General features: G+C 40.0%; 1 protein-coding gene across 1 annotated transcript in view; it reads left to right on the top strand.

Moving 5' to 3' along the window:
- LOC140237532 (transcription factor 12-like) overlaps nucleotides 1-8432 on the top strand; it is a 268067-nt gene extending 259635 nt beyond the window's left edge. Inside the window, exons 20-21 of the mRNA XM_072317467.1 lie at nucleotides 1052-1183; nucleotides 5091-8432. Coding sequence (XP_072173568.1) covers nucleotides 1052-1183; nucleotides 5091-5389 — 431 coding nt within the window. The 3' untranslated portion in view covers nucleotides 5390-8432. The remainder of the gene's footprint in view (nucleotides 1-1051; nucleotides 1184-5090) is intronic.
- Nucleotides 8433-11399: the final 2967 nt, after the last annotated feature.

The raw sequence follows: 11399 nt of genomic DNA, 5'->3' as shown, positions 1-11399 counted from the left end.
CCGCCTCCAAAGCAGTGAAAACACCAAAAAAAAAAAAAAAAGTGATTTCAGTCACAATTAAAATTCCTACAAAACTCATGCAATTTACCTATAGTATTTCCCCACAGAAACATGTCATGAATTTTACAATAGAATGTTTCAATTTAATGACTATGATTTTTAAGTAGGCCAGCAAAAATTACACTACTGTTGAGCTGTATGCTGCCTACCTAGCTACCACTGGGTTGGCAGCTACATAATGTACATAGACATCGTTTCTCCTATATCATATCACCAAATCCCTAATCCGGACTGGCGCGGGTCCCAACATGACTGGATAATGGAGGTTGGACTGTAGTTGGTTGGTAGAGCAAAGTGGCTAAGTCTTTCTTATTCTTCAGGAGGCTCACTGAAAAATTACAGGTTTCTTCAGAGTCCACCAAAAAGAATCAGAAGCATGCCTGATTTTGGACTCCGCCAAAAAGAATCTAGAAGTGTCCCTGATTTTTAGAATTACTTTTGCCTAATTTGATGCATGTTAGACTCAAGTATCTCCCCGATTACCTGGTGGAACCTCTCTGAATTTGTTGTGTCAGTGTTGGCAGCCCCGGTAGAAAAGCAGAAGGCCATTGATTTCATGGAGTTTACAAAGTTTTAACACCCTTTTGCCTTTGCTGGATGATGATATCCTCTGTATTTGTCCGAGTCAGATGCCGCACCCCACCCATTTACCGGCGTCTACTGGTGTCTTTTTGCCATAAAGCACAGACATTGGTTCTTTTACATTTACACCTGTGATTTCTTAACCTCAAGCTTGCATCCACTCTTACTTTCGTGTATTCTTCTAACTTTCCCTTTCTCCTCTCTCTGCTCCCTGTCCAGTGGTACAAGTGTACCTGATTATTGTTATTTATAAATCTGAATGTAGGAAAGGAGTTTGTTGGATCAAATTTGTTTTATTTTTTTCTTCCTGTCTTTGCGCAAAATGTATTATGGTAGATGAATGAGTACTTGCGAGAGACATGTTTACATTCGCTCATTTCTCTCAATATTTTTATCCCCCCTCCTGAAGAGCGCAACTTGAATCCCAAAGCAGCGTGCCTTAAGCGGCGGGAGGAGGAGAAAGTGGAAGAGCTGCCCAACCGGGGCGCCCTGGGCGGACCGGGTCCCTCCGATCCACTGGTATCACAGTCAGGAATAGCAGGTAGGTAAGTCTCCCGTTGTCTCCCGCCACTCCACCTCCCTTACCCTCCCCGCGCCCCCTCTTTTTTTCCCCCAGTTACATCTTTTCCAGTAGAATGGGATGTCTTCTGAACCTCCCCCTCCCCCTTCTCTAGTTTTTACTATGTCTTCCTTTTCTTTTTTTGTCATTGTAAGATAATATTTCAAGCATTTCAAAAATTAGTGATGTGCCAGTAATGGAGCAATTCTTGTGAGAATGGTTATGCATATTTCACAGTTAATTTTCTTCTTTTTTTTTCCCCTACAAAAATTTACATGGTAAAAATTACACACGCTTTTCTATACTGCCTTTATTTGCACCATTAGAATTAATTGGAAAACTTCTTTCTATCTGAGCAGTGTTCAGCCTTTTAGTAGTCTAATACCCTTCCAATCTTGCGTCTAGCTGTCCTAAATGTTCTAGTTGCCACAGGTTATGATATGGTGGCCTTAGTCCAATATATGTTGTATGGTTGTTCCTACCCATACATCTATTGTGGTTGTCCCTAAACATGATATTATTGTCCCTACGCATGACATTGTTGTCCCTACACATGATATTTTGTCCCTAAACATGACTTTATTGTCCCTAAACATGACTTTATTGTCCCTACACATGATATTGTTCCTACACATGATATTGTTCCTAATCATGATATTGTTGTCCCTATGCATCATATTGTTGTCCCTACACATGATGTTGTTGTCCCTGCAAATGAGGCAGTTGTCTTCCCAGTGTGTGGTTGTCCCTATCCATGGTGAGGTTGCCCCACCCATGATATGGCCGTGCTACATCGTGTTACAAAGTATTTCAGGGTGTTTGCACGGATCCCCAAATTGCTTATGACAAACATACTTCATATGCTCCCCTGGGAGATTTGTGGGCAGATTATGAGGACGTCATTCCAGCGTATGTTGATATGAGTTTGCATATTGCCTTTACATTTTAGTAAAGACATCGCAAAAATCAAGCTCAATCTCAAATTTCCATAATTTGTTTCCTGTAACATTTCAAAATATAAACATAGATAATTCATATTCAGGTGGCGGAAGGAATTATTCAATTTAGTTTTCGTGATTAAAATCAGCCTGGTAATACCTTTTTATTTCTCTTGTCAATGGCCGAGAGGGATTTCTTGTCGGCCGGTAAATCCTGGCCTATCATTTGGGATATTTTTCTGCAGAGAAGGGGGTGAAAAATGCCAGTGGCAATTATTGCTAAGCCCTGCGCCGATGAACACTTAGTCCGCTAGCAGGCTGTGACAGTGGAGGAAACTACACCCCTCGTGGTCGGGTCCAATTGCCCCACGTCGATTCCCGGGAGGTGCTCAGACCCGAGTCACTCTGGCTGGGCCGTCAGCGCTGAACCCAGCGGACCTGCCCACGAAAAAGTGCTGGTTAATCACCAGCGGGGAGCCCAAATTGTGATCCTCATCCTGTTTTTGCTGGGTCTATCTCCCCCCCCCCCTCCACCTCATTCCAACATCGATGGCAGGGAAGAGGGATGATGTGTGGGGGGAAATTTTCAGCAATATCTGGTTATGGATGACTAAATTAATGCCTTTCCTGTTTGAGGGGTGAATTTTTTCCTACGAGGCTTTTGCTGGGCTGTCGTATCGGGGCAGCAAAAGTGACAAACGAACTCTGATGTTCGCTCATTTCCTCGTTGTCGTGGCCCTGAAATCGCTGAAACCCAACACCGCATCCCCAAAGTCGCGAGCTGACATCTCGAGGAAGAGGCGAATGCGCGCTCCTAATCACGTAGCATGTCAGCATTCGCAAATGAGTCAGTCCCGATTAGATTCAGAATTGGCGGTAAGATGTCAATTCAGACACTGGCTGAGACTGCTGGCTGGTGGGGATAGGAAAAGGAAGGGGAAAAGTTATCAAACAAGTTTAAAATGACTTCTCTCTTTTTCTCTTATACGTTTGATCTGACAGCAGAGAGATATTAGACAAGGACAGAGTCAAGAAGGGGCAAAAGGGTCATGAAGTTCAGTTGTCAGTCTGTCAGTCTTTTGTAGATTTTGCAGTGTCCTTAAAGGGATCGTATAGTTTTGGTTGAGACCTAATTTCAGGTTTCTAACATTTTTGGTGAGATAATGAGAAACCTCTTGTGAAATATGAAAGAGCGTGTAATTCCACGAGGAATTCAACGTTTATTTGATGAAAATTGGTTTTGAAATGGCTGAGATATCCAAAACAGAGCGATACTAGTAAAGTGTGGGACCCACACTCTATTACGATCACTTTGTTTTACTTTGTTTTTGGATGTTTCAGTCATTCCAAACCCGATTTTCATCGAATAAACTTTGAATTCCTCTTAAAATGGTATGCTCTGTACTATTTCATAAGTGTTTTCTTGGTATCTCGCAAAAAAGTTAAAAGCCCAATTCTCATCTCCACCAATACTGTACCATCTCTTTAAAATAATGTTCCACATGTTTGCTAATACCATATTATTTTTCGTAATCTCCGTTGATATAAGATCCCACTCGCACGCAGCGCATACGCAGTCAATTCATTCATAGCGTGTGTTTCTTAGCGGTCAAGTCGCCATTTGAGCTCGAATTTTCGCTGTTTTTCTTTCACTTTTCGATCAGTCGCGTTCAAGTCTATCATTGTTACATCATCATCTGCGATTGTTCTCATCAATTGCAGTTGATAATCCTACCTTGATCATAGCATAAGTAATTTTCTCACCTCTTCTGCAGCTGTTTCTTACTTTTTCTCTCTATCCCTCCATCTTCATTATATATCTCTCCTTTCCACTCCTCTGTCCTTCCATCTTTCCCTCTCCTCTCAGTTCTTCGCTCCCTCTCTCCACCAAGAGACTCATCCACCTCCCCTTCTCCCCTTTCACTTTCAATACCGGCTAGGGAACACCAGCTAGTTTGTTGCCAATCTGCCTTTGCCCTGTGCAACCTTCAGGAGTTGTGATGCCCCAGCTGCCGAAGAGCACCAATAACTGTCCTTTTTGTCCACAGCCTATGTTTGGATGTTTTGGAGGGGTGGATGTGCTAATGTGAGAGAATTCGGCGGGGTTACCCCCGAGGGAACCACCCACTTTCTACGCTGAGGTTTTCATGGGGGAGAAAAGAAAGAACCACAACCTGAAATAAAAACAATAACAACACTTCACACCACGGCAGATGCAATCAGAACAAATACACCAAGGTTGTTGGATTGTTGCCAACTTGCGGGGAGTTGATTCAAACTCTGTGATGGCAGGTTAGGTTCCAACGGTCGATAGTCAAGGTGCATACTCGATCAGAGTTTTGTTTTCACCAGAGAAGGGTTTGCTGTACCAGCAGGCTGTACCAGCAGATGAATCCACCTGTTTGATGCAACTTATTTTTTTTTAAAACCCTTGCATGGAAAATGGTGTTAGTCAGTAAGAAATGTGATGTGTGGTTCAGTATTTCTATTCTCTGTTTTTACAACCCATTCACTACTCTAAGTATTTGATGTCATTAGTGGGGAATTTCACGAATGTGTAGCAATTAACATATTAGTGATGATTATTATTCCAGACATATTTGTTATCATGGTCATTTTGTGTATTTATTCATCGTCTTACAGAGAAATTGATACATAAATGTAAGAAATAAGGAAATATTAGAAGTGGTAAGGCATTTAAGATGTGAATTGATATAGGAAAAAATGAATTGTCATTGTAATTTTTTTTTTAAATGCCTTTGGATCCCCAAACCTTGTATGAACAGTAGTTGCTAATACAAATGAATTACAGTTGTCGCGTACAAAAGTGTCCAGAAGGAAAAGCGAAGAACTGCTTCTCAGGGTTGTTGTAAAATGTTTGAAGAAGAAAATTTATTAGCTGTGCTTTCCAGACACGTTAACATTTTGTCACCCCTCTAACCGCCCTGCAGGCAATAACCTACATGGACGAGGGATGCAGTCTTGCCTGGGCCAGCCCACGGGCCCACCGGGCGCCTACTCCAGCCACCTGTATGACAGCTCCATGGGAGCCGGACATCCACATCAGACCACCCTGGGCTCGCTGGGGCCTGGGGGACACATGTCGGCGGGCATGGACATGAATCCCTCTCACTCCCCGATGACCGGCGGTGACCACATAGGCAAGGGTCTGTCACACCTCTCCCACTCGACCGGCCAGCCCGTCGAACCGCTCACGCCGGAGGAAAACGACAGTATTTCTGTACAGTAGTGGGCCCGCGGCCCGTGACACTTGAAAACCCAGGGCACCAGTCTGCGTAAATCGAAGGCCCAGCCCTCCCCCATGTTCAATCTCATGGCATATTTGAACACGGATTTGAGGCGTTGTTCAATACGAAAGCGCATCTCACCGCCTGACTAAGACTTGAGTGAAGATTTGCACGAGGGCTCGGACGCTAGATTTCGGAAGCTCCTTGGAGCTGGCCACTGTGAAGTTGTCCATGATGTCTCGATGAGGATCTGTTTTTTCTCCTCCAATGACTGCTCCGAGTATCGCTAGCCCCGTGTCGTCAGACGTAGGTGTATCCTGGTCCTGCAGCTTCATCGAAAAGTCTATTAGTATATATGCCTGTAATGTACAGTGATGATGATGATGATGGTTAAAAAAAAGACAAAGTGACAATGATGATGACGATTTGTTTGGATACATTTCTTCTATATTTGTGCAGGAGATACAGTTTTCTATGACATATTAATACTTTTCTCTCTCTCTCTCTCTCTCTCGCTGTATCCCTGATTAATATTATTGTAAAGTATTGACTTGTTAAAGTGAATATGTGATTTTTGATGAATGATTTCTTTTCTTCTTTTCTGTATTTCTCAAGTGATGGTGAAACCTTGTTTTGAAATGATTTCTCATTGAGTGGGTAGAGCAGATGCTTGGTGAAGGATATTTTTGCATTTTAGGACATGAAACCTTTTGTTTTTCAGTTGGTACTAACTCAGAACATTTACCAACCGGCATAAAAAAACATTATGTGTGCAGATATTATTTTGTCGAATCTTTTGTTCTTGTATGTCATGGAGAAGAAAAAAAAAATGAACATTGAGAAGTACGTTTTTTGTCATCATACCTTGTTAACCATTGTAAAGATGTAAAAAGTTTCCAAGGCTTAAGAAAAAAATTGACTTAATACAAGGTGAAGTGACGACAGATTTATACATGTCCCAAGGTTTTCCATGGGCCAGTTGTATTATTTCTTGTAAAATAATTCTTCTCTTTTTGTCTGGGTCAGCACATTTTTATATTAAGTGTTTCACTGCACAACAGTAGTATTTGTTATTTAATTATTTTTCTCCTTTTCTAGCCCGTCCTCTTTCTATTCTATACCCCCCCCCCCACGTCACCCTGATCTTCCGTGTCATATATTTCACTTGTTCTGGTGCTCATTATTTTCTGCGCTACTCGTACAATTGTAGTATCTTTCCAAATGTCACTGTCTGGGCTTTGTGTTAGAAGTTCTTTAAAGGCAGAATTCGAGTCCACATTACGATGTGAGTATTCCTTTCCGAGGGTATTATGTTATATGTAGTAAAAAAAAACAAAAGAAAGAGGTGCAATGCTTTTTTTTTTTCCGGCAAGTACAGTACCATTCATTCAGGTTATCAATAATCGTTAACAATGCAGTCACTTTAAATTCTTCCCTGTTAGCACTGGTACTGTGGTCTTGCGTCATTCATTCTCGTCTTCGTCACGCTTTCATTAGGTGGTCCAAGACATTCTGTCACTGCGTAACAAAACTGCCATCACGTAGAAGCGTTTCGCTGGCTAAAGTAGTAACTTGGCACGGTGATGCTCCTTCAGTGATATACCTCCATCATCGACCTGCCAATATTTCGTATGAATTTTTTTCTTTGAAGTGCCAAGAATAAAATCTCTGGTGATATGGGCAGATGCTGCCAGGTCTCCCGAATTCTGCAGAAAACTTCCTCAAAAACGTCGCCATCTCTTCGTGACCCGACGAGAGAGAATATCAAAGCCTCCCTGGTTCGGGAATCATTTCAGCCCACTGGATAATACACGTCACACTCAAGTTTTCCCCTAATTGGTCTTCGGAATCTCCCTGATTTTGTCGCGGGGGGAAAGTTGGCTGTCATGCGCGGGAAACTTTGCGAGGCAGAGTTCTGTCTTGATGGGAAATACCCCTCGCTCTCGTCTAAAACAGGGTTTTATTTTCAACAGATATTTTCCAGTACTGCTTTGTTGTCAAGCATAATGAACATCTACTAACACTTGGCAAAAAGGAAAGAAAACCAAAATAGATTCATGGGTGAAATTGTACCAAGATGTTTAGATGATAATAAAGAGGGGACAGGGTGGCAGCATGGACAGAAGGTTTAGAAGGGTGGAGTTTAAAACCGAATGCACTCAGAGTTGTTGCATTTATTCCATTTGACTTTTGAAGATGATGGCACAGCATTTTGACGGCTTATGAAGATCAAATTAAACTTGGCTGTACTTGTCCTCACCGTGCCCAAATTTTATATTTTGCTTCTGCGAGGAAAGCAGCGACAAAACAATGAAATGCAGTTAAAATCATACAACGTGCATGTCGAGTTGGTGATATGATTTTGTATGTAATCCTCCTTGCACTAAAGTAATTCAATCATGTCTGTGGAATAAGGAACTGAATTATTTAACTGGTCCCAAAGCTGCTCAAAATGCATAGTTTATTCAGTGAGTTGAATCAGGAAATTGCAGTGTTTTTTAAGGTCACCTTGATATTTGACTTCGTATCTGCCTTTGATAAATAGACAACAGAGCAAGCAACAACAACAACAACAAATGACCCTTAACTTGTGCCATTTTACTGCCTTTTAGAAATTCAAGGTCTACTTTAATACTGCTTGGACATGGTCGTAGCATTACGAGTGCTGTCAGTAAAGAGTCAAGTGTTAGACGAGAGATGGTATGTAGATAGCCCTAGGTTTCTTATGTACCAAATGCCACAGGTTTACACAGAGGAGTTGTTCAAAATTTATGTTTGTTTGAGACTGATCACTTTTTTTTTTTTTTGTCGTTGTTGTGTTCTACTTTATTACTTCTGTGTGTTGTTCAAACTTTCTTTCAAGACTCATTCCATCATTTGTGAATTTGTAGTTGTGTCTGAAATAAGGCCAACAGCAAGCAAGGTGAATGCTGTAGATTTTTTTTTTTTTGTCATTGCCGAAATGAAACTGGGTTTTATTTCCGATCAATGGTCACAAACTCGTGCTATTATTTAAATACAGATAACGAAGAGTCTTTTTTCTTTTTTTTTAATTCACCTCTTCCTGTGGGGAAAAAAAAAAGCAAAATACGAGTCCTACTCTCTCCTTAAAAAGGAATAATTTGCTTACAATTGGTTTTTTTTTTTTTTTTGCTTTTTTTTTTTTTTGTCAACAGATGTAATCTCAGAATAAAAGAAAAAAAATTTCCATACCTTTGAGGTGGTTAAACACTGAAAAGTGTCAAAGAGAAGCAGAAATTTTGAAGTTGTTGCATTATGGAATGAGACAGGTCAATTGTGAATTGAATATGTGCAATTGATTTTATGCTTCTTGCACTGATATCTATTTTCACTGAATTCTGTGGTTTCGCATTTGTCCCATTTTTTTATTTTTATTTTTTCATGTAAAAATTAGTTTGGTAGTCTTATCAGAAGATGTGGTCATGTTCCTTTGGAAAATGAAGGATGTTGGTTATTGCTTTGTATCCACATTTATGTAGAGGGGGTGAACACTAGTATAATTGCAAGAAAATTCACAAAGAAGACAATGGAATTTCTGTCCTGATTTTAATGAAACAAAAACAAGAATCACTTTGCACAGGAGAGAAGTAGGTTATTTTGGACATTCTGAAAGTTTGGATTTGTTTTTTCTCTCACTTGGGAGAAAATAATGGGAAATTCTAATGTTATGCATTGCTGGATTTGTTTCTTCCTTTCTTTGTAGAAACAGTGAGATGGGGTAGAAAAAAACAAGTAGCATTATTAGAATGATTACAATGGAGTAACAGACAGAGCATTTTGCCTTGATTAGAGATATACAATTTGTCAGACAGATTCCTCCAAATTCCACTCATATCTTATCTGAGGACACCAGAATATTGTGCATGTGTTTCTCTCTTTATGAAGGATATGTTTAAGTAACTTGTGAAAAGTTACACTTTTGCGCTTAAAGGAAAACTGGTTTGTGAGACGCCGCTTTGGCCCATACATTGCAGATTACATATGAATGAGACTCAAACAGTTGACTAAACTTTTTTTTTTTCTTTTTTTTCTTTTTTTTTATAGAGAAATAACTGCATGATTGACCTTGCATCAGGATCAAGTTAAAATGTGAACCAAATTGAATTCTGCGTTGCCAAAGTCACAAAGCAATGATGCTTTGTGAAAACTTAAACTGTCCCATCCATGACTTTCCTTGGATTTGTGACATCATTTAAGCCCACACACACAACAAAATATGACTTTGATGCAATGGTAGTGCTAACATTTTAGGTCAGTTGATGCATGAGACATCTCTGAAACAAAAACAAACAAAAAAAGTTTTATTTGAATCTTTTAATTTCCTGCAGTTTATCCATCAGCTGAAAAAAAATGTGTGCATTTTCGTTTTACTTCCCACACGTGGTGCTAAGACACACAAGGAATGATATTGGAGTCGTGATTTATGTGAGCTGAATTTGACTTGTCATGAATTTGCATTTTAGATGACCTACTTCAGAATCGTATTTATGATGGGTCCCAATAAATGAACTTCCCCATTTTATTAAAGAGAATGTGTACAGAAAATGTCATACAGTTGAACCTCTATTATCCGGCCTCCCTTTATCCGGATCTCTCTATTATCCGGACGCAATCTCACCGTGATTTTTTTTAATAATTACGGGAAGAAAGGGGGATTCCCAACTCCTTGAGAACTCCTACCCAAACACACATGAATTACATATTACTTCCAATATGATTAACATACATTGCATCAAATTTCCTTCCAAATTGCTTACCTTCAGACATTTCAACATCCCGAAACATCCCCAAATGTAACAATGAAAAGGTTGCAGTATACACATTACTACATGTGGTACTACAATGGGCTACATCAGTACATGTGTATGTATATGTACATGTATAAAGCATTGAGTCTCCCGTATCCGGCCAAATCCCTTATCCGGATGAGCCCCGGTCCCGACTTGTCCGGATACGAGAGGTTCAACTGTATTCTCATGAGTCATTTCGATGTATGCTTTCTCAAGATCTTTCTCTTCCACACACTGTGTGGTAAGAAAGAGGATACAATTCCTCTGAAAGTAAATGGTGAAATAGTGCATGCACACCTCCAACTCCAGATCTCTTGATTTCCTCAATTTGACAAGAAGGCAGTGATCTCATTGCTTTCAAAATCATTTAGTTATATAGTTCAGAAAGTGTGATGATTTACATTGTATGTGTACAAAGCTTCTTGTGTATGTTTTGAACACTAGAAACATAAGTTACATACCTCTGCTAAATTCCCCCTTAAGGCACCAACTTAAACATCTCTTGAAGGGAATCTCTTCATTTGAAATGCCCAGTGTTATCAAATTTCCTTGTGCTGTTTTTACAAGCAGTTACATCATACATTTTAACCCTTGAAGCTCTTCTTTGATTCGATGAGGAAAAAAATGGAAGTCGATGGCAGAAGGGAGTTTGCACCACTCCTGTACTGAGCATTCACCCCTGGATGGCTTGCTTCAGATTTCCTAACGGCACAAAACTTTCTCGTGATCATCACGGTTTGTGATGGCAAATCTCCCCAAATGATTGGGGATAATTTATTTATTAACAGGCTAAGTTAAGAGATAGGCACAAATCTCGCTTTTTAGTGTCGTTTCATTCTTTCTCTCTTTTTTTTTTTTTTAACTTTCTTGCTCTACGAAAAGAGGAGAGTTTCTTGTGAATGTTGTAGAAAGTGTTCTTTCTCTTTATGATGTGTATTTTTTCATCTCTCTTCAAGTCGACTCTTGTTGATTTGTTTGTTGTTTCTTTTTTTTAATTGAGAAAAGGAAAATTGCAATGGGACTGACCTCTAAACTCCGGTGTTTTGCGGAGATTGAGCCCGCATCACGTGACATGTATAGAAAGGTTAATTTTATATCGTATTTCAGTACGCTCTGACGAGGATGAATATATAGTGAAACAGGACCTTGTAAGAAGCAATGGGGTACTTGTGTATTTTTGTTCTTGTTAATATGTAGACTA

Source organism: Diadema setosum, chromosome 14 (genome assembly GCF_964275005.1).
Source record: "Diadema setosum chromosome 14, eeDiaSeto1, whole genome shotgun sequence".
Classification (NCBI taxonomy): Eukaryota; Metazoa; Echinodermata; class Echinoidea; order Diadematoida; family Diadematidae; genus Diadema; species Diadema setosum.
The sequence above is the reverse complement of the archived record's forward strand: the minus strand, read 5'-3'. Positions and strand labels throughout refer to the sequence as shown.